Source organism: Jaculus jaculus, chromosome 14 (assembly GCF_020740685.1).
Source record: "Jaculus jaculus isolate mJacJac1 chromosome 14, mJacJac1.mat.Y.cur, whole genome shotgun sequence".
Lineage (NCBI taxonomy): Eukaryota > Metazoa > Chordata > Mammalia > Rodentia > Dipodidae > Jaculus > Jaculus jaculus.
This window is the reverse complement of record NC_059115.1, coordinates 70,638,458-70,665,959: the sequence shown is the minus strand read 5'-3', so window position 1 is coordinate 70,665,959 and position 27,502 is coordinate 70,638,458. Positions and strand designations below refer to the sequence as shown.

Below are 27,502 nucleotides of genomic sequence, written 5' to 3'. Positions count from 1 at the left end.
CAGGCGTCTGGAGTTCATTTGCAGTGGCTGGAGACTCTGCCGTGCCCATTCTCTCCTCTCTCTCTCTCTCTCTCTCTCTCTCTCTGTCTCTGTCTCTGTCTGTCTCTCTCTGTCTCTCTTTATCTCTATCTCTCTATCTGCCTCTCTCTCTCTCTCTCTCTCTCTGTTTCTGTCACTCTCAAATAAATAAAATTGAACAACAACAAAAAAATTTTTAAGACAAAAAAACAGTAGTCATGTACAGGTGTTGATACAAAACTAAGAGCTAGGTCAAAAATGGGTGACATAGTCAGGCGTGGTGGCGCACACCTTTAATCCCAGGACCAGGGAGGCAGAGGTAGGAGCATCAACATGAGTTCAAGGCCACCCTAAAACTACATAGTGAACAAATCTTCCTGGGCTAGAGTAAGACCCTACACCAAAAAAAAAAAAAAAAAAAAGGAAAAAAAAGTGGGTGAGATGATTTTTCAATGTTATGTGAGGTACAGCCCCAGTAGTGAACCAGATACTGTTCAACACAAGGGTGTTTCAGTCAATAACTCAGCTAAAGCCACATAAGAATAAATGAGACTTTCCTTTATCCAAATCTATGAGTCCGCTGAGGTACCAAATTTTATAAAGCAAAGAAACAAAGCCTTTTGTGTCCTGTTCTGAATGCCTGACCCACAAAACCAGGTAAGAAAAGTGATTATAAGACAGCAAATTTTGAACTGATTTATTTTCAGCAAAAGATTAATAATAACAGCAATGACAAATAGGAAGGTGTCCTTTCTCACTCACTCCTGCCTAAATTCTCAAAATGAAGAATAGGCTGTTCATACGCTGAGAACAGAATGAGCTCTTTTCTTTCCTCACTTTCTTGTAAATAGTGGAGTAAACTCCTGCTTCAATTGGCCACCAAAAAATGTCTCCAAGAAGGAGGCTTGGAGAAAAGAAAAGCAGTAACATTGTTAATCTGGATTAACATGGTATGTTTTTATGTCATGTGTTGTTAGAATTAAAGCAACTTATGTGTGGCTTAGCAGAAACTATTAGAATAGTGACTATGATTGATAATGGAGCACAGATTTTCTTCTTTTGCAAATTAGTGTAAATTTTCTTCACCTCATCAACAAAGCCACATAAATAATACAAATTAGTTTGCTTAGTTGTGGTTTTAATTTATACAACTTTAGGGAAACAAGAAACTTCAATTTCTCTCCCCACCTTTCTTCTTTTGCACTGCAAGTTCTGATAGATATAAAGAAAAGGCAGGGCTGGAGAGATGGCTCAGTGATTAAAGTGCTTGCTTCAAAAATCTAATGACCAGGGTTTGATTCCCCAGTACCCACAAAAAATCATATGCACAAAGAGGCACACGCATCTGAAATTTGATTGCAGAGGCTGGAGGCTCTTCTGTGCCCATTCTCCCTGTGTGTCTCTCTTCTATCACTCTCTGCTTGCAAATAAATAAAATATTTTTAAGCAATTTCCTTTTTTAAATTTTATTTTTTAAATTTTATTTATTGCTTATTTGATAGAGAGAGAGGCACACCAGGGCCTCTACCCACTGCAAAAGAACTCCAGACAATGTGCCACCTTGTACATCTGGCTTATGCGGGTACTGGGGAATTGAACCTGGGTCCTTAGGCTAATGTGCTAAATCTTTTGTCCAGCCCCTAAATAAAATATTTAAAAAAATAATTGTTCCCTCCTGGCTAACATGTGACCCATGTTTGACCAATAAGGTGATTAAAGATATAGCACTACATTATATTTAGCATTTCTTCCTATTAATCCAGACACCTACCATCCCATTCTTAGGCTTCTATATTCTTATTCTACAATTTCACTCCTTATATCAAATGATCTCAGTGGCTTCTATATTCTTATTCTACAATTTCACTCCTTATATCAAATGATCTCAGTGACATACAGCACACAGACACCCACATGTCAAATTATCTGTTGTTCATTTAACTTGAAAATACAAGTAAACCTACTTGCCATTACGGGAACTCAGTTCCAACATTTTGGAAGCTCAGATAAATTATGAACTCTAGACAGGGAACGGATAACAGGTCAAAGAAAGAATTCCAGTCAAATCCATCTAGTTTAGTGAGCCAGTGAATTTGTTGGGATTAGTTACAGGAGTGTGAGCGTGAGGTTAATTACAGCATCATTGGTGGCTCAAAAATCCCACCCCAATATTGGTGATGGCCCACCTAAGCTGCATCCCTAGAGCTCCCTGAATCACTGAAAAGCAACTGGACCAAGTTAGCTTCTCTCCATAGCAATTATTACTGTTCACATAACCTTGTGGAGAGTCCTTGTGAATCATTTTGAGAGATGCCTACTTCCAGAGCCTTGTAAATTTCATTTACCTCCTGAGTTTTAATGAACTTCCCTCCAGGATGGAATCTTTCAACTCAGAGAAAATTGCTACACAACACTTCACTCCTTCCTCCTAACATTCTTCCACCTCTTCCACAGTGTTTCCTGAGCCTTGGAGAGGTCAATATATATCATTGCCTCTACCTGTGCCTCAGTATTAAGTCACTATGCGACAGAAACACCATAAGTGTCAGAAGCTCTCTCTCCTGTTGTAAATTTCTGCAGTATACTTCCCATGGCAAACAAAAAAGTCTCTTTCCATAACTGATTTGTCACAAGCTATTGCGTAGCAATTTCCTTCAACTTATAAGATTGCCGTCAAATGCTCTACCACTGAGCTATACCCCCCTGAATTACAACATAAAATTGAAACACTCACTTCCAGAGGGAGGAGGGCAGTTCACTAAACTCAAGAGGTCAACATGTCTGAGAAAGCTGAAAAAGGTCACAAGACCCCTCCCCAAGGTTATAGAAGCAGTAATATATATGTATGTATGTATAAAATAGGGCTGGAGAGATGGCTTAGTGGTTAAGCTCTTGCCTGAGAAGCCTAAGGACCCCAATTTGAGGCTCGATTCCCAGGTCCCACATGAGCCAGATGTACAAGGGGGCACTCACATTTGGAGTTTGTTTGCAGTGGCTGAAGGCCCTGGTGCCCCCATTCTTTCTCTCTGTCTGTCTCTCTGCCTCTTTCTCTCTCTGTCCTTCTCAAATAAATAAAAATAAAAACAAAAAATTTATATATATATATGTGTGTGTGTGTGTGTGTGTGTGTGTGTGTGTGTGTGTGTGTATAAAATAAAAAGAAAACTAGTCAGGCATGGTGGCACACACCTTTAATCCCAGCATGCATGAGGCAGAGGTAGGAGGATCACTGTGACTTCGAGGCCACCCTGGGAATACAGAGTGAATTTCAGGTCAGCCTGAGCTAGAGTGAGACCCTACCTCTAAAACATAAATAAAAAAAATAAATAAAAACTAAACAGTTTTTAGGGTATACAGGTGAGAAGGACTCTTCCATCAGTCAAGCTGCCTGAAGTTGCGCAGTGAGCTCTAGAAATGTCAGTGCTTTCCACGAGCTGTCACCCGCTGGGGTGGGCGTTTCAGTGCTCCCACTGCCCTGGAGTCATCCCATGCTCCTGAAGGCAAATCCTCCCCATGTTCTAGAAGTAACTACAATAAACTCATTAGTTTACCAAGTTGGAAATTACTGTAATTGTGCTTTGGTCTATCATCTGAGCTCTGTCTAGGATGAACAAATATGTGTTGATGGCCTATTTTATAGCATCAGAAATGAGTTCCCTCCGGTGGAATCGGCATTAAATTGAATCAGAAACCAGGTGGTTGCACCCTAGTAGCTATTCCACTGTTGCGCTGACAGGCACAGCGTGCTTACCGTGAGGACACTACAGTGGCCATGCTTTAGCACTGTTGGTGACAAACCGCAGCAGCCTGCATTGTGCTTCGTGGTACATGCCAGTGCTCTGCCCGGTTCTCGGCAACCCCAGTGACCTCCAAGGAGAACCAAACACGTTTGCAAGGGTAAGGAGCTTTATTTCGGGCTTAACCTCAGTCCCTTGACTTTACCAAGGCCCTGGATCTGTACAAGAGCCCCAAGCAGCAGGGGGGCAGGTGTTTTTAGAGGGATTTGAACAAAGAAGTAGGGAATGGGTATGTGATTGGTTGATTTCTTAGGCCATTGGCCAAGGTTGGTGTTGGGGGTGCTAGGTAACTAAGCAACCTCTGTTGCAATTGGCTAAACAAGCAGCAATAACATTTGTGTGTATTTCGATTGGCCGAGACAGGGAGGTAGGCGGGATAAATCTCTTAATTGGCCAGGGCAGGGAGGTAGGAGGGACAAGTCTTTGGCAAGTCTCAGGTGTCCTGGGCAGGGGGCAGGATTTCTTTGTTTACTTGTTGTAACTTAGGCCTAACCAGGGCAGCGCTCTACTGAAGCCGTCATGGCGTCCTTCAGTTTCTGGGTCCTTCAGCAGCAAGACAGAAGCTTTCAGCTCAGTCCTTGGTGAAAGGCTGGACCCACGTGAAGAACCAGATCAGACCAGATGAACAAAGCTAGTTTAGATTGATTGGCACAGCGCTCCGGCAAGGTTCACCACTCTTGAGACAACAAGGCCAGGAAGGTCCTAAGATGGAGGCCTTTTGAAGGAAAGGTGACATGTTAGCTGGGAGCCAGTCTGTTTCCCTATATGGCCATAACTAGCCCAGGGGAGCAAGCAGAGGGAGGAAAGTGTTTTAAAGAAGGGAGGGAGCAGAGGCCCAGATCATGCTCAGGAATGTGGGGAGTGGGGCTGTCGGAGGGCCTGTTGGGTCTTTTCTTTTCTGAGCATGGCCCCACCTAATACTTGGATGGTAGAAGACAAGATCAGGGAAGATGTCCAGGCAAGTTAAGGACAGCTGGTGTTAGGCTTGATTCCCCGCCCCCCACCAAGGAGACTGCGTCTGAAGCCTTGACATGTACTGAGGTGGCACTGGTCTCTGTAATGGGTCAGGTTGAACGCCTTGGAGCTGTACTGAGGTCAGATTAGAACAGGAATTTAAAATGGGAATGTGTAACTTTTAAGTGAATGGTGAATGAGCATGTGAATGGTTGCAGTGGCTCCATGGTTCCGTGGCTGTGGAATCTGATTGGGCCCTACCCTGTAGTTCTCCTGGAAACTGCCTTACCTCACTGGGTTATCCTGAAAACTGTCTTTCTTACCTCACTGGGTTATCCTGGAAACTGTCTTACCTCACTGGGTTCTCCTGGAAACTGCCTTACCTCACTGGGTTATCCTGGAAACTGTCTTTCTTACCTCACTGGGTTATCCTGGAAACTGTCTTACCTCACTGGGTTCTCCTGGAAACTGCCTTACCTCACTGGGCACTCACCTTTTCATAACAGAAGGGTTGAGTAGGCATGGAGTTTATACGCATGGCCCTATAGTAAGACATCCATGAGCCCCCTGGGGGGGGTCTGGCCAGGTGGGCACCTGCTTGAGAGAAAGACTCCTTCTCTCCACTCCACGCAATGCACCACACAGGACTAGGCACGTACAAAATCCCCATTAGGAAACCCGTGCTTTGTCTCACCATGGGATGGACACACTGCTGGTGTTGACAACCTTGGTCCATCCTGCACACCACACTCGATAAGTTCAAGCAGGGATTTTCTGGTGACTATGGGATCAAGATTAAATCTTCTAAGTTGAGAACTCTATGTGAAATTGGCCAGTGTTCCATGTTGGATGGCCATCAGGTGGAACTTTGGACTTGGACCTCATTAGCAGGGTCTGAGAAATTTGCTTGGGGGCACCAGGTCATGTGGATGATTTCCCGTACATTGCCTCATGGTATACGCCGGCCAGGGACCCCACCACCACCCCTCTCCGCCCAGACTTGGCAGGCTCCATTACCAGACCCCAGGCCCCTTCTCCTCAAGCTATCATGCCAGCAAAAGTGCAGAACCTGAGTCTACAAACCCAGACACTGGCACTCCTCCTGGTCATGATGGAAAAGAACACAGCATGACCTCCCTACCAGATCCCAGAGACCCCTGTGGTACAGCCTCCTCCTGCCAAGCAGCCAGATGAAGCCTCTCATCTCTCCTTGATGATCCAGCACCAGCCCCAAAGTCACCAGCAGCAGCAGCCCTGGCTCTCTCCCTAGCAGTCCCTCCCAAATTGCCTTCGGCATCACCACAACGCCAGTGCCAGTAACTACACGGGGCCACTCCCAAACCTCCAGCCGACTAAAATCCAGGGAAGCATCCTTGCCCCTCTGCCCTCATGGGACATGGTAGGTTCTCCCCTCCTGTGAGACAATGGCATGTATATCATCAGGCCAGCGACTTTTATCTATAAACTCTTCACCACTACTGACCTCCTGAATTGGTGGCAGCACACCATACCCTAGTCTGAGAAGCCCCAAGCCATGATAGACTTGCTGCCTTCCGTTGTGAGAGATATGTGTGGTTTGAATCAGATGTTCCCCACACACTCATGTGTTCTGAATGCTTAGTCACCAGCTGATGGCAGTGTGGGAGGTGGAACCTTGCTGGAGGAGGTTAAAGGTGGCAAACTCCCCCTAAGTTTGCCTCCCTTGTTGCTGTTTTCCATCTGCTACGGCAGAGGTGATGTTCAGCCTCTGCTCATGCCATGCCTTCCCCTACCATCATGGAGCGTCCCCTTTAGACTGTATGCAACAGTTCCTCCCATCAGCTTCTTTTAGTGGGGTGCTTTGTCCCAGCAACGGGAAGGTAACTGTAATAGATGGGTCAGTGGAACTTTGGAGCTTCCCACATCATCATGCTGGAAGATGGTACCAGGGGTGTGGTTTTGAAAATGTTGAATTTCTTTGTATTTCTAGTGTGTATTTGTGATAATAGCTCTGGCATTATTTAAAATTATTATTTATATTTCACCTATTGGTGGTATGTGTTTGAGGCACAGGTGGTGATTTCAAGCCTGGCCTTTGCTGAATATCTTTGCTTAAAATTAGGACCACAGCCAGGTGTGGTGGTGCATGACTTTAATCCCAGCACTGGGGAGGCAGAGGTAGGAGGATATCCGAGTGTTTGAGGCCAACCTGAGACTACATAGTGAATTCCAGGTCAGCCTGAGCTAGAGTGAGACACTACCTCGAAAAAACAAAAATAAAAATAAGGGCTGGAGAGATGGCTTAGTGGTTAAGCACTTGTCTTTGAAGCCTAAGGACCTTGGTTTGAGGCTCAGTTTCCCAGGACCCAAAAAGCCAGATACACGAGGTGGCACATGCGTCTGGAGTTCATTTGCAGTGGCAGGAGGCCCTAGAACACCCATTCTCTATCTATCTGCCTCCTTCTCTCTGTGTCTGTCTGTTGCTCTCAAATAAGTAAACAAACAAATAAATAAATAAGTAAAATTAGGATCCTTTTTTTTTATTTTTTTTATTTTTCAAGGTAGGGTCTCACTCTGGTCCAGGCTAACCTGGAATTAACTATGTAGTCTTAGGGTGGCCTTGAACTCATGGCGATCCTCCTACCTCTGCCTCCCGAGTGCTGGGATTAAAGGCGTGCGCCACCACGCCCGGCGGGATCAGTTTTTTATGACTCACCAACTCATTTTCTTTTTTTTTTTTTTAAGATTAATCTTTGTTTATTTATTTATTAGAGACAGAGAGAGGGAGAGAGGGAGGGAGAGAGAGAGAGAGATACAGTGTATGAGAATGGGTGCCCCAGGGCCTCTAGCCACTGCAAACAAACTCCAGAAGCATGCTCCACCATGTGCTTACATGGCTTACATGAGGCCTGGAGAATCGAACCTGGGTCCTTAGGTTTTGCAGGCATGTGCCTTAACTGCTAAGCCATCTCTCCAGCACTCAACACCTCATTTTCTTATTATGGCAAATGGGAATGACTGTCTCAAGTAGGATTTAGGATTGAATAGGAGACTTAATCTACTTATAAAAAGTCTGGCGTAGAGCTTAATTTACAACAACTGCTTGATAATGGGGAAAAGCACTGGCTCCCAACTCTCCCTGTTTTTAAACCAGCTCTTCTTTTACTGCCTTACTTAGTTCCTCCGTATTTTGGTGCCCACCTTCCAACTCATGCATACTTTAGGGTGACTCCCATTATCCACATCCGTGCTTTTGTGTGACGCGTTTCCTTCCACCATGCATGAGATGAGTGACATTGATTTTTAACCAACGGCATTTTGCAAAAGTGCTGAAATACACGGGATGAAATGCACTTATGTTACATAAGACTGTAACATTGATCTTGCAAAAAAAAAAAAGACCCTTTTTTGCTGACTTTCAGGAAGCAAGAGGCCACTTGGGGAAAATTCACATGGCAAGAAACTAGCAAACAGCTTCTGACCAATAGCTGGCAAGAAACTGAGGCCATCTGTGTGGCAGCCTGCAAAGGAATACATTTTGCCAATAACCATGCGAACTTGGAAGTGGATCCTCTCCTAGTCAAGCTTTGGTGACACCTTTATAATAGCCTTGTGAGATCTGAGACAGAGAACTCAGGTAAACTGTGGCCAGACATTTGACATGTGAAGACTGTGTAATAGATGGGTGTTGGTTTAATCTGCTAACTTCTGCTTAGAGTATCATGCAGCAATAAGTGAATAACACAGATCTTTGTTCCTACAAACAATCACTGATCATTATAATATTTTTTGTCTTGGCTTGGCTTTTGGCTGGGTTGGGTTTTTCCTTCCCTCCTTCCTTCCCTTTCCTTCTTCTCTTCCTTTTGACCTCTCTCCCCCACACACTTTTTTTTTTCCTTTGGTAAGTATCTTTCTGTCTGGCCCAGACTGTCTAGCTTTTCCATCTTCTTGTTTCAGCCTGGGAAGTAGGTGTTGGGATTATAGGTGTTTGCCATTACACACAACTTCATTATAATATTTTGAGGGGAAGAGACTTATAGAATGTTCCAGGCTCTTTAAATTCTGGGGAAATGAATTTACTGTTTTATTAATGGTGCTTTAGAAAGCTTTTTTCAAAGGCAAAGCATGTACCTTTCATCACTGTATAGAACAATCCCTGCAGAATATACTGTTTTCATAGTTTTCTATTAAAAACTAAGAGTCTTCACATATCATGTCAGGATTATGAAAGAATTTACAGATCCTATTTTAATTTTGGTAAAAAAAATAAAGTTAAAAAAATTACTATCTTAACCATTTTTAAGAGGCTACAAATACATCCACATTATTGTGAATCTCCAGAATATTATCTTATGAATCTGAAACACTGAACTCATTAAACAAAACTGTTTTTCTCCTCCCTGTACTGGAAACTGACGTCCTTTCTTAGTCTGTGAATCTGACCCTTGCAGAAAGCAGAAGTAGAATTACACAGTGCTTAGTTGTTAGTGGCTGGCTTAGTTCAGTTAGCATAACGTCCTTCAAGTTTACCCATGTTGTGACATGTGATAGGATCTCCTTCCCCTTGAAGGCTGCTTTTTACTATGAATTATTCTATATATAAAGTTAGAAATGCTATTTGTAAAATATATAATCATTTGTTTGACTTGGGACTATATGAACTGAGAAAACGAAAAAGTATTAGTGGTCACATATTTATAGAAAAAAAAATTACTTTTTCATATTCTTTGATGGTTTTTAAAGAATGCATGTAGAGATAATGAAGTAAAAATTTATTAAAAATTACTCATGCTGTTAACATATAGAAACTACTAAACCAGTAATAAAACACAAAACTATTTATAATTACATAAATGCAGTTATGTAGAATGCAGAAGATAATATTTTTGTAATAGCATATGGAGAATATAAACTGTTAGGCTTCATTCCTGCTGTTAACTTATTCAAATGTAAAACAAACATGAGAAACAGCCACTTTGAAATCCTACTTACATATTTAAAACCCGCTGAGTATACAGACAAAAATATTCTGACAGGGCTGGAGATATGGCTTAGCACTTAAGGACCCAGGTTCGATTCCCCAGTACCTTTAAGCCAGATGCACATGGTGGTGCATGCATCTGCAGTTCATTTGCAATGGCTAGAGGCCCTGGCATACCCATTCACTCTCTTTCTCACTCTTTCTCTCAAATAAATAAATAAAAATATTTTTAAAATTATCTGATCAATCAACTACACTGTTTGAAATTCCCAGTTATAAACCTTTTTATACAATACATGCCACTGTAGTAATTTTGCTGAGCAAGTACAGAAGAGAATTCAATTGTAAGGTCTCTTTCTCTTGCAGTTTTCTCTTCTTCTAAAGTCATACCACTCCTTCCTTATTACATATTCTTTTCTGCCAAATGGGAGCTATAGATTTTTTTCTGAAGAAACTAAATTACTTCTCAGGATTAGTATGAACATGCCTTTTAAAATGACCTTTAGATACAATAGGAGATGACTCAGATATGAACTCCTTTAATTTTATGATTGCTTTGTTTAGTTTATTGGGTCAGTTTATTTTTATTTTTACTTTTCATTTTAGTGTCTAGTCTGAGATATTGTGTAGATTTGGTACACAAGACTACCCATTAGCTAAAAGTATAGTCAACTGTTGCCCTATGTTGACTGTTTCACTGTTTATAAATAGGATCAGGTGGAATGTTCAGTTTTCATAAAATTGTCTCACAATTTTAAGTGACTTCCATAGACTTTTAGAAATGATCTCAGCCAGCCATATCAATCTGTCTATTAATTTATCATCTATCTATATTTAATAACTAATTCTCATCATTTTATTTTTTAATTTTATTTACATGAAAGAGAGAGAGGCAGATAGAGAGAGAATTGGCATAGCAGGGCCTCCAGCCACTGCAAACAAATTCCAGATGCATGTGCCACCTTGTGCATCTGACTTACTAGGGTCCTCAGGAGTTGAACTTTGGTCCTTTACCTTTGCTGGCAAGTGCCTTCACTGCTAAGCCATCTCTCCAGCCCCAGCAATATCTCAAAACACTTGGTTCATGATTAGGTTGGTCAACTAAAGTATATTCATTTGAAGTTAAATGTGTTATTTAGGAGGAAATTGGCTACACAGCCATTTATCTGAGCTTTTATTTAAATTAAAAGTAGAAGGTTTTCTCTCAGGTGACTTCCTCTGCACTCCAAACTTACTTTTTGAAAAAAAAAAATGCATGTTTACTTTCCTTTGGAAGTCATGTACCCTATACATATTTGATGAAAATCACAGACTGTGGGAGCATGGACAGTTTATTATACTTCTGAGAACATCAAAAATCATGATGTTTGATGCCATATGATTGAAACCATGATATGAGGCTTCACCCACATCTCCTGAAGGCTCTTCAACAGTTTGGTATATTCTTATTACAAGCTAATAAGGGTCTTGCTCTAGCCCAGGCTGACATGGAGTTCACTGTGTAGTTTCAGGCTTGTCTCACACTCACAGCGATCCTCCTAACTCTGCCTCCTGAGTGCTGGGATTAAAGGCATGCACCACCACGTTCAGTTAGTAAGTTCTTTTAACAGTATCCATCAAACCAGCTGTACTCATTAACTGCTCACTCAATGTGTAAGACTTTAGTGGCATATGTGGAGTTATGAAGGGAAACTTCATATTATAGTTAAGGCCTTCATGGTCTTTATAATACAGTATCAGACATTTATAGGAATGATGTAATAAATACCTTATAATTGTCCTTGGAAGACAGGGTAGTTAAAACACATTCTCAAGCCGGGCATAGTGGCGCATGCCTTTAATCCCAGCACTTGGGAGGCAGAGGTAGGAGGATTGCCATGAGTTTGAGGCCACCCTGAGACCACATAGTGAACTCCAGGCCAGCCTGGGCTAAAGTAAGACCCTACCTCAAAAAACAAAATGAAACAAAACAACAACAACAAAAACAAAAACACATTTTCTCTCTATCTGTGTGGTGAAAAAATAAAAGTAACAGACATTGTGGGTAATAAACCCTGAGTCAGAGAACTATAGGATAAGCATAATTTTAGAAGTTTTGAAAGATGGTTTCTGGTTGGGAAAAAAAAAATGGTAAACACCATTGGAGCCATGGGCATGGAGGAGTCTAAAAGCATATGAATGGAAGTTTGAATAAAATATTAGAGGGAGAAGGTTATACTATTAGACCAAGGCTAATAGCTTCAGGTAATGCTCTTCTGTGGCTATGATTAAGATAAATTGTCTGGGAAAGAAGTTATATGGGAAGGGATCCCGATACATCCAATCGTGAGTATTGAAGACAATTATGATCTGGACTTTGTTACAGCTACAAAATTAAGCTGTAATTTTCAGATGACTCTCAGGGATCTGTGTGACTCCATTTAACATCCAAACATTGTACTTAAAGAAAAAAAAATTCCTTAGGGAAAAGATTGCCAAACATTTTGCCTGTTGTCACAGATACTTTGAGCCAGAAAGGAGGAAAAAAATAATTCAAAGAGAACACGAGATGGCAGCAGTTTTATCATATGAAGAGAAAGATTGGGGAAAGAAAAAAAAAAAGACATTTGAAATTATTTTTAAAATGAAAGCCGTGGAGCCCCTCATTCTTTGTGCACAGGCTTCCTTTTCAGCGCAGGGACGACTCTGTCATTGGTCTCATGCTTGGCGGCCCGTGTGAGCTGGGCTCCAGTCAAGCAAAGACCCAACTCAATGACAGGGGATTTTTGCCTCTAATAAAGATGCTGTAGGTTTCTGCAGATTATGCTTCTCCTGTGTTCTCCGAAGCAGAAGAGTTCTGGATGGCACAGATTCGTTTTAAATGTTCCAGCATTGCTTTTTCTTCCTCTCCTAGTGCTTCGTCTTCCCTCATTTCCCACCTAAAAGAAAAATCAGACCTTAGTATTTTTATAACTTCCAATCAGTAATCAAGGCTTGGTTTATCACAACATCTGTTTTCCTTCCTTATTCCTTTTTTTATTGTTGCTCATTTTTATTTATTTGTTTGAGAGTGACAGACAGAGAGAAAAAATGGGCGCGCCAGGGCCTCCAGCCACTGCAAATGAACTCCAGACACTGCACCCTCTTGTTCATCTGGTTAACGTGGGTCCTGGGGAATGGAGCCTCGAACCAGGGTCTTTAGGTTTCACAGGCAAGTGCTTAACTGGAAGCCATTTATTTTGAAGTAGGGTCTCACTTAGTCAGTAGCTCAGGCTGATTTCAAACACCTGATATGGCAAACCTCCCACCTAGTCTTCCTGAGTGAGGAGGGAGTGCTGGGATTAGAGGCATGCTCCTCCATGTGGCCTTCTTCCTCAGTCGTCCCCAACACTGCCACCCTTTAGCTCCTAGACAGCACAGTTCACTGGCACTGCTTCTGCAATGTATTAGGAGAATGGGAGGGAAAAATAAGCTCAGACTCTGGAGTCCGCTCTAATTCAAATTTCAGCTATTGTTTCAAGTGAGGTTTCTGCACTTCCAACATTAAAAAACACAGATAGTATTGTCTCTTCACTGAAGAATGTGCATTTGTCTGCAAGTTGCAGGGAAGTGTGCCAGGATGATCCTGCAACTGAAGTATGTATAATCTTGATCTTGCCAAGTCAATACTTTTACTTATTTGCACATGTGTGTGTTTGTGCGTGTACACGGGTGCCCTTGCCCTTTTTCCATCCAGCTTACATGGGCAGTTTGAAAGCTGAACCTGGGCCAACAGGATTTGTAAGCAAGTCTCTTTATCATTGAGCCATCTTCCCGGCCCTTGCAAAGTAAATATTATAACCAAAGCACAATTAAAGATTTCGTCCTTCTCTTCCTCCCTCATATTTCTACCATTCTTTGAACCATCCATCATGATACGCTGCCACAAAAGGATTTGGGAACCAATGCTGATACAAGTTGAAGTGCTTTCTGGCCTATGGGCCTCACTGGGATAGGACGTCTAACTACAGAAAAGCAGCTACTGACTGAGTCCTCCAGAAGCCCTGGTGAGTTAGAATCGGAACCCCTAGATCACAAACAGCCTGCAAGCATGAAAGCAAGCCTCAGGAGCATAGGGAGTGGTTTTCTGGTTTTGTTTGAACATGGGCGCGGCCCAGAAACTTCCGGTTTCCTTGCAGTAGGTTTGGGTTCCATATGTCCTAGCCAGTCCTGATCCGTGACTCCCATGAGAGAAGAAAGGCGTAAGTTTGGATAGAAAGTGGGGCGAAGGGGAAAGAGTTATTAGAGAGATGACACCTGGTTTTCATTGTACTCTGTTTTCACCCTCTGCTGGAGGTTCTCCTCACCTCCCTATGTGGATCTAGAAACTTCTATTTCTGGCGCACTTAATTTTTCCACGTGCTTCATTCCTCAAGGTTGAAATTCTATCATTAGTTAAACAAATTTTAATAATAACTTGAAGGATAAAAAGAATTTTCATTATCTTGATGGGCAAAACCGTATCACATGAGAAAATACTCCTAAAAACAGTATTTAGGGTCTGGAGAGATGGCTTAGCAGTTAAGGCGCTGGCCTGCAAAGCCTAAGGGCCCAGGTTCGAATCTTCAGGTCCCATGTAAGCCAGATGCACACTGTAGTGCATGTGTCTGGAGTTCATTTGTAGTGGCTAGAGGCCATGGCTCCCATTCTCACTCTCTCTCTCTCTCCCTCTAATAAATAAATAAATAAAAATAAATCTTTTTTAAAAAGTAGGATTTTGCAGTTTACAGTTTAGCTCACAAGGCCAAGGCAACTTAACTATTAGGATATGTTATTTTGTTTTTAATTTTATTTGGTTTATTAATTTTTTTGGAGATAGAGTCCTGATATGCATCCCAAGCTGATATGGAATTCACTTTGTAGCCCAGGCTAGCCTTCAACTTCTGATATTTCTGCCTCAGCCTCCCCAGTGCTGGGATTATAAGTGTGTACCACCTGACTTGGAATCATATGAAATGTTTCCATAGCACTAACTATGAGTTAGACATTGTTTATATAACTTTATTCCTTCTGATTACCTTCTCTTGTCCCCCTCCCCATCCCCTTCCATTGAACCCTTTTCTTCTTCCCTCTTCTGCATTGATGCCTGTGTGTGTGGGGGGGATTAATTGGGGTTGCATACATGCCCATAAGTGAGATTATATTCCAGAGCACTTACCAGTTGTTGCAGTAAGGTTCACAACTAGCAGAAAACACCTGGCCAAGAGCAGATTGTAGGAAAAGGGGGTTTATTTTGGCTTATAGACTGGAGAGGAAGCTCCATGATGGCAATAGAAAACAATGGCATGAGCAGAGGGTGGACATCACCTCCTGGCCAACATCAGATGGACAAGCAACAGAAGACTGTGCCAAACACTGGCAAGAGAAGCCAGCTATAACACCCACAAGCCTGCCCGCAACAATACATTGCCTCCAGCAGGGTTTAATTCCCCAATTGCCATCAGCTGGGGACATGACATTCAGAAAACCCAAGTGTATGGGGTCACCAGTGTTATGGCACTGAAGAGCACGTTTATCACTACTTCAGCAACCATTAACTGGCAATAACTCCTGAAGGCCTCACAGCCTCCTCCATTATCCATGATGGAATAATGATGGTTAGGCATTTTAGGAAACATCTAACATACTTTCATTAAGATCTCACCATCACATGTTACTATGCTAATTCTACAGAGGAGTAAATCAAACTCAACCATGACCTGAAGACAATTTTATGAGTATTATTCATTACTATTAAAAATACTTAAGCTGGGTGTGGTGGTACACGCCTTTAATCCCAGCACTTGGGAGGCAGAGGTAGGACGAATCACTGTGAGTTTGAGGCCACCTGAGACTACATAGTGAGTTCCAGATTAGCCTGGGCCAGAGTGAGACTCTACCTTGAAAAAACAACAAACAAACAAACAAAAATACTTGGGGCAGAGATGGAGAGATGACTTATCAGTTAACGCACTTGTCTACAAATGCTAAGGGCCCAGGTTCAGTTCTCCAGTACCCCACATAAGCCAGATACAAAAGTGGTGAGCTCGTTTGCAGTGGCTAGAGGTCTTGGGACACCCATTCTCTCCCTCTCTTTCTCCCCCCCCCCCGTATTTCTCTGCCTCCTTCACTCTCTCTTTTCAAACAAATAAACAAAATATTAAAAAAAGTACAGCGTAATGGTAGAGCACTTGCCTAACACGTGAAAGATCCTGGCTTTAATCCCTAGTATCACAAAAGGAACGGAAAAGCTTAACTATTTCATCTTCTGAAAAAAAAAAAAATCTTCCAGTTTGTGTTAGATATTTAATAAAAGAACTATCTAAGGATCATGTTTTCTTATAAGAAATCCAAACATCATAAACTAGATTTGTTGTTTTTCCCTCACATGTAAAGGTGCTAATATTGTCTCAGTAAATGAATTATTTTAAGAATGTCAACAGAACAAAATATGTAATATGCACATAAATATTTTGATCATTGTCTCTACTTGTGAAAATTGAAAGCAGTCTCTCTGCTTCATTAAAAATCTGTATAATTAATGTAATTTAAATGAATTGTATACATAATAGAATCCATGATAAGGATCTTGAAGCTTCGTGACAATTATAGCACATCACAGTATAATTGAGCTGTTAGTAATTAATGATGTTATACAAAATTATTTACCTACCACAACCTTCTTATATTTGCTTTGTGCTTATTAAGAAGAAATTATTTCATAGGCAGATAAGAAATAATGACAAATTGGGTGGGTAAGAAAAGTAAATATATTACATTTCCTTAATAATTTTAGGCTCATTGAATAAAGCATTATATATTTGGAATGTTATTCACAAGCACTGTTCCATTGTACCCCTAAGTTGTATTTTCTAACTTTTTTGTTGACCATTTTCATGCATGTATATAATGTAGTTTGATTATAATTCCCTCCCATTGTTTTCTCTTGAACTCATCATGTGCCCCCTGCCACTGAGCTTCTCTTTTCCAGCTAGTCCCACTTCCACTTGGCTGTCTTTATCCCCCTGTCCTCCACTATTCATGACAGAATGTTGATGAGCCCAGTATTGTGCAGGTCTTGTGCAAGTGACCACAGTCACTGTGAGGCCACGAGTGCAGTGGTCACTTCTCGTCCGGAAGACAGAATTGCAGTGCACCCCTCCCAATCCTGTGACTTTCACATTCTTTCCAGCCCCTCTTCCACAATGGTCCCTGCGCCCTGGGTGGGGGTGGGGGGCTGATATAGACCTAGCGGTGAGTACTCAACTCTCATTCTTAGCATTTTAATGAGTTTGCTCACAAGTTCTTATGAGAAGTTTATCTCTAGTTGTTAATGCAATGCAAAAACATTAATTTTGTCATAAAACATATGAAAGGAGTAAACAATATACCAATTTGATAAATGCAACTGTGTAATATATATTCAAAATTCTTATCTGGAGTTTCCCCTAATTTGTTTAATATCTATGATAGAAACATGTCCCTACAGAAACCAGCAGATATCAGAGCCAGCACAGGCTGGGGAGATGGCTTAGTGGTTAAGCCCTTGGCTGTGAAGCCTAAGGACCCCGGTTCGAGGCTCGATTCCCCAGGACCCACTTAAGCCAGATGCACAAGGGGGCGCACGCATCTGGAGTTTGTTTGCAGTAGTTGGAGGCCCTGATGTGCCCATTCTCTGTCTCTATCTGCCTCTTTCTCTCTCTGTCACTCTCAAATAAATAAAGAATCAGCACATTCTAGTACTCCCCACAAAGCACCATGAGGAGACTGAGTATGTGGGGACCATATTTTTGTTTTTCTGGAATGTACTAGTCTGCTTCTTGCCTGCTTACTGTGGGGCAAGAAATTCAACACAGCTCCCACCTTGGTGCAGTGACTCTTCTGTGTCTCCCATGCCGATGAGCAGTGAGATCCCATGAAACTCCACTGAGGTGCATGAGAAATAGCACTACCTTCTAGAAGGTGCCATCCACACCGCTACTGGAGGTGGGTGTGATTTAGGGGCTTGGACATCCTTAACTGTCCCTTTTCCTATCTGAGCAGTGGGGACTCTGAAACAATCACTTGGGTCAGCAGCCACAGCATGGTACACTAGCTCCACTCTGGCTGACTCGGGATCTGAGATCAGCCTGCATTACATGCTTACATGCGTAGTCACACCAGGACTGGCAGTATCTGACAGTCCTACTAACATAAGCTACTACTAAGCTCTTGTGTGTGCCAGACCAGAGGTTACGAGCTTTCTGTCCCTTCTCTCTTAAACGGACATCAGTTGATTTGTGGTCCCTGCAATGAGAATGTGAATTCTGCAAAATAAAGAATGTTACCGGGCTTGAGAGATGGCTTAGTGGTTATGCACTTGCCTGTGAAGCCTAAGGACCCCGATTTGAGGCTTGATTCCCCAGGACCCATGTTAGCCATGTGTCTGGAGTTCGTTTGCAGTGGCTGGAGGCCCTGGTGTGCCCATTCTCTCTCTCCCCCCTCTCTACCTGCCTCTTTCTCTCTCTGCCTGTCGCCCTCAAATAAATAAATACATAAAAGGATGTTACCGATCAGTGAATAGCTGTGGCCATTTCATGGACTCCTATGTTGGAGGAGAGCGAAATGGTGGACTGTGTGTCAGAGCCAAGCATGAGGCATGTCCATGGTAGTACCAACCCAGGGCATGGAAGATTCCAGACCTGTGGGACTTTCCAGTAGGAAAGAAGGATCAGCACCAGGCTGCAGTCTGGCTTGTAAGAAGTTCTCTGAGGCCTGTTCTGCCTTCCTTCTCCCAGAAGAAAAACTTCTAACACATGGGAAACTCACAGTGACCTGGAGGACAAGCTCAGACTCAGGAGTTGCTCTAGCTTTGGGTTGAATTGAAATGTATTGCTTACTGGTTGTATCACCTCAGGCAAGTTTCTTAACATCTCTGTCGGGATTTCATCTGTGAAACAAGAGTCAGAAGTGTTTGACTGGAATATAAGCACATGTATTTATTATTCAGTCTCCATGACCGATTCCACTCAATAATGTTAGAGGTTAGTGGTTGTGATCAAGATTACCAAGAATCCACATTTCACAGAACCTGAAATATTTACTATTTGGACTTCCAAAGAATTTTTTTTTTCCCAATCTCTGTTCTAGAAAAGAATTTTAGCTAGAAGAGACTGCTTTCCTATAGGAAAATGTACAGGGCTTTTTTTTTTTTTTTTTTTTTTTTTTTTGGCCGACACTGTGTGTATGCATGCTTTTACTGGGACCCAGGGATCAGGGACAGGAAAAGCTATATGGGAGAGAGATGAGGGGGCGGCAGATGAATATGGGTACACCAGGGCCTCTTGCCACTGCAGACAAACTTGCTTTACGTGAGTACTGAGGATCTGAACCTGGCCCAGCACACTTTGTAAGCAAGTGTCTTTAGCCACTGAGCTGTCTCTCCAGCCCATGGGAAATGCCTTTAATACGCAACAGTCCCACAAAGTGATGGTTTGTCCTCCTAAAGCACAAAGTGTCCATAGTATTTCTGCTAAGAAACTTTTACTTTAGAATCTCCAAATTTCATTAGCTAGTGTATGGACTATTAAAGTAGAAAGAATCTTGATCTAATTCCTGAGTTTAGTTGATATGGTTTTAGTGTTTGACTGCTCAGAATGAAGTTTTCTCGAGGTAGGGTCCCACTCTAGCCCAGGCTGACCTGGAATTCACTATGTAGTCACGGGTTGGCCTCTAACGCGTGGTGACCCTCCAAACCCTGCCACCTGAGTGCGGGGAATAAAGGTGTGTGCCACCATGCCTGGCTCAGGATGCAATTTGCTGAGGAGTTGGAGTTTAGGAGACAGGGTATTATTAGGGTTGAATCCCTTATCAGCTGTGTGGTCTTAGGCAAGCCAGATAAAACTGTCTTATCTTGTCTCTGTAAAATTGGAATTGGGGCTAGAGAAGGGGCTGTTCTTTCTCACCTTAATGGACATCAATTGATTTATGGTTCCTACAGTGAGAATATGAATTTTTCAATGTAAAGAATGTTAAAGGGCTTGCTTGAAAAGCCTGATGGCCTGGGTTTGATCCCACAGTCTTCGCATAAAGCCAGATGCACAAAGTGGTGCATGCGTCTGGAGTCTGCAGCAGGAAGAGGCCCTGATGTGCCCATTCTCTCTGTCTTTCTCTCTCTCTACTTGAAAATAAATAAATGCTATTTTATTTATTATAATGAAAAGGAACCAGGCATGGTGGTGCACTCCTTGGGGGAAAAAAAGAAAAAAATTTCAGCCAGGCAAAATGGTGCACATCTTTAATCCCAGCACTGAGGAGGCTGCGGTAGAATCGCTGAGTTTGAGGCCACTCTGAGACTACATAGTGAATTCCAGGTCAGCCTGGGCAGAAAACAAAAACAACAAAAAATGATGGGAATCCAGAGTTACAATGAGAATAAAATGACTAACCACATAAAATAAAGCAATTCCTGTTTCATAGTAAGCACTCAGTGAGTGATTGTTATTCCTACTGTCTTCAGCCCCCTCTGGCATAGGGGTTATGGTTGCAAGTAGGAGCAAATCTAACTGTGGTGAGTCCTATTTTCCTCATATAACAAGTAATTCCAAAAATGAATGACTGCTGGCATTGGTTAAGTATTCCCACATCAGATCTGATACCTCTGTGGTTCTCTTGTTCTTCTCATCATGGTGCTAAGATGATTGTTGCAATGTCAGAACTCAGGCAGGAAAAAGGAGCAAGTCTGTATCTCATTTCAGTAAGGTAATATAACCCATCCTAGATTCCTCCCTGAAGATTTTGGAGCATACTAGCTAAGAGAGCAAATTCTGACTCTGTCTCTTATTAGATGTTGTAGCTACTTTCTCCTTATTTGGACAAAACACCTGACCAAAACCAGATGATAGAAGGAAAATATTTATTTTGGCTTACAGTCCTGAGGGGAAGCTTCATGACGGCATGGGAAAGAGTGGCATGAGTGAAGCCTGCACATCAGTCTGCCACAGTGGGTGGGAAACAGCAGCAGGAGAGTGAGCCCAAGTCTGGCAAAGGGCGGGGCCGCTGTCTACCACTTCTGAAGCCCACCCCCAATGACACACCTTGTCTGGCAAGGCTCCACCTCCCAAACTGCTATCAGCTGGGGACCAAGTATTCAGAACACAGGAGTTCATGGGGTGGGGTCAGCTAATTAAACCCACCACACTATATGTATGATGGTGGACAAATTTCTTCATGCATGTCTCCATGCATCAGTTTTTAAGGAAGCTAGCATTTTATATTTTAGTATTGTTATACACAGTAGGTGAGCTATGAATGCCAAGGGCTTCATAAAAGTTTACTTTTATTTCACTAGTCTGCTTCAGTCTTCTCTTTCCTGCCCCACATCCTTCACATTGTTGTATCTGACAAATTCTCCTTCATATGCATGGGTAAAATGAAGTTGGTAAGTATTACAATGATGTCCCTCCATGTTCAGTTATATACATCTGTGATCCTGTTGTCTTTTGTGAAAGAGACATTGCATGCTGGCCTACTCTCTTCAGCCTAGACTAGACAAAGTTGCTTTGTTTTTCTATAATTCCTTTGCTTATTTTGGAATAAATCTAAAATTATGGCATCTGATCATGTTTTTGGCATTTCTCCTGAAACACAAATAAAATTCTGGAATATAAAAGTGTAACTTGAAATAAGCCTCCTGACTTAATGTGAGTATTAAACATTTATGTAGCACTTTGTATTTACAAAGTGCTCCACAGTTATTTATTAGTTAATTGTACTGTTAAAAAACATTAACCATCTGGCCAAATTAATGATTTAAAATTGTCCTTCCAGTTGGTAGCTGAGCAGTGAGTAATGAAGTCATATTGGATTTTATTCTTGTACAAAAATAGAAAGGAAGGAAGGAAGGAAGAAGAAACCTTTCTGTCCTTCACCTCACTTCTGCAAAGCAAAGACTGTATAATGGGAAAATTGGGGTTCTCAGGTCCTTTCTGGAACCCCAAGCTCATATCTGCAAACTAACCAAAGAATTGGCAATTCCAGATTCAAGATGATGATTTTTTTGTTTTTTGTTTGTTTTCAAGGTCGGGTTTTACATTTCCCTGATGATTAGGGATGTTGAACATTTTCTTAAGTGTGTATTTTCCATTTGTATAAAATGTGGTATTTTAATTTCAACACTTGGAAGGCAGAGGTAGGAGGATCACCATGAATTCAAGGCCACCCTGAGACTACACAGTGAATTCCAGGTCAGCCTGGGCTAGAGCAAAACCCTACCTCAAAAAACCATAAATAAATTTAAAAAATTTTGTTTTCTTTAGCTTGTTGTTTTGTACATGTGAACTTCTTTCCTACTCAGTCTCAGACCATCCTCTCTTTCTCAGAAAGCTCAATATCTACTCTCACACATTCAGCTGTTATCTCTACATCTGCAATTCATTTGCATCATTAGATATAATGCATTATCTTTAAATTTTTCATTTTTGTTCCAAACTCTATAAATCTAGCCCTAGATAATCATTTTCATTTTACTCCAACTTTATTAGTAGTAAATATATAAACATACATATGTGTTTCTATATATTTAAGTTATTCAAACTGCCGGGTATGGTGGCATACGCCTTTAATCTCAGCACTAGGGAGGCAGAGAGATATAGGAGGATCATTGTTAGTTCAAGGCCAACCTGAGACTATGTAGTGAATTCCAAGTCAGCCAGAGCTACAGTGAGACGCTATTTTGAAAAAAAAAAAAAAAAACTAAACAAAATTATTCAAATTTACCAATATCTTATAGCCTCACAGTAACAACTCAAGGTCTGAACTTGATCAAGTATCGTGCAGTTCCTGTCTCAATCTTGCCCAAACATTTAGCTACCAGTAAATGGCAACATGTTCCCTAATCACTGTCACGTCCACACATGCCCTACTAGCACCAGTCCATAGTTCAGGTACTCATATTTTTGGGACCAAATAGTACAATATTCATTCTTCAAGTAGTCACGTCTGGAGCGTTCTGCTGCGGATACACCACACCAGCAAGCAGTGCCCTGCCTGGAGGGTTGAACATCTGTGGTGTTCTAGCCTGACAAATTCTGTTTTGCTTCCGTTAACTTTTCCTAAGGAGAAAACCACTTTCCTTACTGCCTCCTGCCTTATGTTGCCCTGTGTTTGCATTTTTTTTTTAATTTATTTATTTGAGAGCGACAGACACAGAGAGAAAGACAGGTAGAGGGAGAGAGAGAGAATGGGCGCGCCAGGGCTTCCAGCCTCTGCAAACGAACTCCAGACGCGTGCGCCCCCTTGTGCATCTGGCTAACGTGGGACCTGGGGAACCGAGCCTCGAACCGGGGTCCTTAGGCTTCACAGGCAAGTGCTTAACCGCTAAGCCATCTCTCCAGCCCTGTGTTTGCATTTTTTATTCTGTTACTTTGCCCGCATTTCTTCCTCGGACTAAGCCTACAGGCTACCTCTTTCGTGCACACCTTCCTAACTGCCTGATCCGGAATCAAATTTAGAACTTTTTTTTTTTTTTTTTTTTTTTACTGTGCTTTTTAATGATCATGAAGTAGTGATCTGACTTGGCTGTCCATAATTCAGGGAAATTGCCATGGATTCATTTTTCTAAAATATGAGCCAGTGCATGTTATTTCTTTTCCAGAACAAGTAAACAAACACAAACTGCTCCTGTCCTCTACGCCACTGCCTCCACCCTTAAAAAGCCCCAAATATTTTTTTGAGGCTGGCTCAAATAATAATTTCGAATGACAGTGCTCTGTACAGTAGACTATACACACTTAAACATTCATAACACATCTATTGGTTGGCATGCCAGGATGTTTTTTTCCTGGTGTGGTATGTGTGTGTGTGTATTGTATGTGCTGATGTGTTAATTCAGTGACCAGTGCCCTTGCCTGCCCTATGGGCTTGTCTGCAGCGTTCTGAGACCTTTGGGTATCTCCCTCCATCACTCACCCACAGACTTTTCCTTGTAAGGAGGGAGTCTCCAACTGATTCTGGAGCATGCTCTCGTCTCTTCTCCCCACAGGACTGGGTTTACAGCCACATTCAGCTGTCTACGTAGTTTTTGGAGATTTAAATTCAGGAGGTCTCGGGCCCTCTCAGGCTCTCCTGATTACACATGAAGCACACTTTAACCTATGAACATTGCTCCATCCCTGTATGTCAGAAGTTTAGGTGTTACTATGCTAGGCTTACATGAAAAATAGCTTATACCAGTGTTGAGTGGGAAAATGACTCAGTAGTTAAATGTGCTCGGGGTTATGCATGAGGCCTCTCAGACATGAGATCACTAGTTTGCATCCCCTGAACCTATGTAAAAAAAAATGCATACACAAGGCTGGAGAGATGGCTTTAGTGCTTAAGGCATTTGCCTGAAAAGCCAAAGGACCTCAGTTCAATTCCCCAGCATCCATGTAAGCCAGATGCACAAGGTGGAACATGCGTTTGGAGTTCCTTTGTAGTGGCTGGAGGCCCTAGCACGCTCATTCTCTCCCTTCCCCCCATACTCTCTCTGCCTTTTTCTCGCTCAAATAAATAAGTACATATATGTGCACATCTGTAATCCCAACCCACTGGGGTAGGTGGGTGAGCCTCTTAGGTGGGAGAGCCTCTCTGTAGCTCATTGATGTAAAGTGGCTCTGGGTTGAGGGAGAGAACCATCTTAAGGACATAGCTCATGTGTGGGTAAGAGGATGCCTGATCTTCTCTTTTGGCCTGTATGCACGTGGGATGTATGCCTAGGCATACACCATTTATCAAACACACACTGGGCATACTGTGCACATATTCTACACACACAAGAGGGGGGGAAAGAGAGAGAGAGAGGATGGAGGAAAGAAGGACAGACAACTAGTAGTTGCAAGCTCTTTTCTTTTGTCTGTGCGTCTGGCTTTATGTAGGCACTGGGGGATTGAACTCGGGTTGTTAGGCTTTGCGGGTTAGAGCTTTAACCATTAAGCCATCTCTCCAGCTCAGTAGCCATTTTTAAAATTTTTTTTTATTTATTTCAGAGTGACAGACAGAGAGAGAAAGGGGGAGAGAGAGAGAGAGAGAGAGAGAGAGAGAGAGAGAGAGAGAGAGCGAGCGAGCGCCAGGGCTTCCAGCCACTGCAAACAAACTCCAGACGCGTGCGCCCCCTTGTGCATCTGGCTAACGTGGGTCCTGGGGAATCGAGCCTCAAACCGGGGTTCTTAGGCTTCACAGGCAAGTGTTTAACTGCTAAGCCATCTCTCCAGTCCTCAGTAGCCATTTTTTAAGTTACTATTATATTGGATTTAATATTAGTTTCATTTCTAAGAAATCTGCTTGGTTTATGGCCCATCTGAAGTGCATCAGAAGGAATCATTTTAGACAGAGTGACTAATTTGCCCCACGCATCCACCAAACATTTACTGAGCACTTACTAAGTTCAAGTCCTGTCTTGTCTTCAGGGAGCCTATGGTGTCTGAGAACTCATCAGTAGACTGAATAATTATTTTGAATCCATCTTCACTATCTCATAAAGGTTTTGTGTAATATTTCAGTTTAGGTGTGAAATGTCAGTGCTAATAAAAGGCACTGGTGTTATTTCCCTAGGCTTCGTTTTAGTAACTGTTTGTGAGAAAGGCATCATTCATGCATTTCTTCCTGTACTCATGAGGCAATCGAGTACCTTTGGGGAAGAATCCTGTATTTCTTCCCTTGTTGGAAAGCAGCAGAATTGATGACGTAAAGATGTCCTGATTGTTTGATTAGTGAAGTCATTATTAAACCATAGTGAGATTGTAATCCATAGTATTTGATACAGTTCTTGAAAAACATTTCTATAGGGAAGTGACTCTGAACAGCACTTTGCCCGGAAAGAGAAACTTTAGGGAGGGGTCATATATAAAGCTGTCCTGTTTTTGTGAAAACACCGTGAGTATGGCAATTCATGAATGGTTGTGAGAAAGATATTATAGAATGGGACAACCAGAATGAGTTAAATGACAGCATTTTATTTCATTATTATTATTATTTGGTTTTTGAGGTAGCATCTCATTTTAGTCCAAGCTGACCTGGAACTCACTATGTAGTCTCATGGTGGCCTCGAACTCACAACGATCCACCTACCTCTGCCTCCCAAGTGCTGTAATGGGTGACGGGAATGCACCACACATTTGGTTTCATGCAGGTGGAGAGAAAGCCCGGGGCCTTATCTGTGCTAAACAAGTACTCTACCAACCGGGCTCCATCCCTCGCTCCATGGCAGAACATTCTAGTATCACTGTCTTCCTCACAGAAAACCACAAATTTGTCTTGTTTTAGAGACAGGCCTAACAACTAAACAATACCATACTTAACAGGTAAGACCTATATTAGACATAACAAACTTGAGTTAGAAATAGATTTATAAAAAGAGATGGCGTGGCGGTTAAGGCGCTTGCCTGAGAAGGTTCAATTCTCCTAGAACTCATATAAGCCAGATGCACAAGGTGGCACATGTGTCTGGAGTTTGGCTGCAGTGGCTGGAGGCCCCGGCATGCTCATTCTCCCTTTCTATCTCTAATAAATAAATAAAAACTCTTTTTTTTTTTTTAAATCTCACATTCCAGCAAGGTTAGTATAAGCCTGTTATCTCAGCACTTTGCAGGGAGGGGCTGGGGGATCATCAGGAGTTTGAAGCCCACCTGTGCAATATAAAGACTTCAAATTCGGGCATGGTGGCACACACCTTTAATCCCAGCACTCGGAAGGCAGAGGTAGGAGGATCGCCATGAGTTCAAGGCCACGCTGAGATTACATAGTGAATTTCAGGTCAGCCTGGACTACAGTGAAACTCTACCTTGAGAAACAAAACAAAACAAAACAAAACAAAACAAAACAAAACAAAACAAAACAAAACAAAACAAAACAAAACAAAACAGAATTCAAAAGCTCTCACAGCTCTTATCCCACAACCCCCATGGTGAACACCAGCAATCCCACTGAGGAGCGCCCTCAGTGGAATGGGGACAGGGAGGAGGGAAACGATGGTATGAACACATGATGTTTCCCTACAAAGCTTCTACTTAATTAAAAAAAAAAATTCAAAGCTAGCCTGGGGCTATACAATGAGACCATGTCTCAAAACAAACAATGTTTCTAACATGTTCTCCAAATGATAAAAAAAAAAAAAAAACTAACATCACTTTTGCCAAATGTTAAAAAAAAACAACAACAAGTTTTATGAAGAGTTCATAGTTTCAGTCTCTCCCTTTCAGTGTATATTTAATTGGAAATGGAGAAGTCAATATTCTTTTTATGTAATTTGAAACAGTTGGTTAACTGCTCAGCTTTAACCTCATTAAAAGAGAACATTTCAAGTTGTCTTATAAGCTGTAATTTTAACACTTTAAAAGTTTTGTTTTCCTCTTTACTTCCTATTAAGTCTCTAGCATGGCTAGTTAATGGGGTCCTATGAGTACTTACATGATTTTACAGTAGAGGCTTTTAGGAATGAATAGATGGAAGGAAAAACTATTCTAAATTGATAAGTAGTGGAGGTTGGTTTTCTTATTTGTTTATTTGTATTTTGGGGAGGCAGGGTTTTTGTTCTAAGGTAAGAACTGACTAATATAGTTCCAGGTTAACCTTGAATTCACTATATAGCAGAGGCTGGCCTCAAATTTATGATCCTCCTGCCTTAGCTTTCTAAGTGGTGGGATTATAGGCCTATGCCTCCACACCAGGCTGGAATCTGAGATCATTATAAATTACTTTCTAGGTCAATTTAGTTATTGCCTCAAGCTATGGAAGGTGTGCTAGTTTAGGGGGGATTCCA

The 27,502-nt window shown here is 41.9% G+C and overlaps 1 protein-coding gene across 4 annotated transcripts in view; it reads right to left on the bottom strand.

Moving 5' to 3' along the window:
- Positions 1–11,042: 11,042 nt before the first annotated feature.
- Kiaa0825 (KIAA0825 ortholog) overlaps positions 11,043–27,502 on the bottom strand; it is a 427,087-nt gene continuing 410,627 nt past the window's right edge. For all 4 annotated transcript variants that reach the window (XM_045133785.1, XM_045133788.1, XM_045133787.1 and 1 more), the window contains one exon: positions 11,043–12,647. In XM_045133785.1, coding sequence (XP_044989720.1) covers positions 12,530–12,647 — 118 coding nt within the window. In that variant the 3' untranslated portion in view covers positions 11,043–12,529. The remainder of the gene's footprint in view (positions 12,648–27,502) is intronic.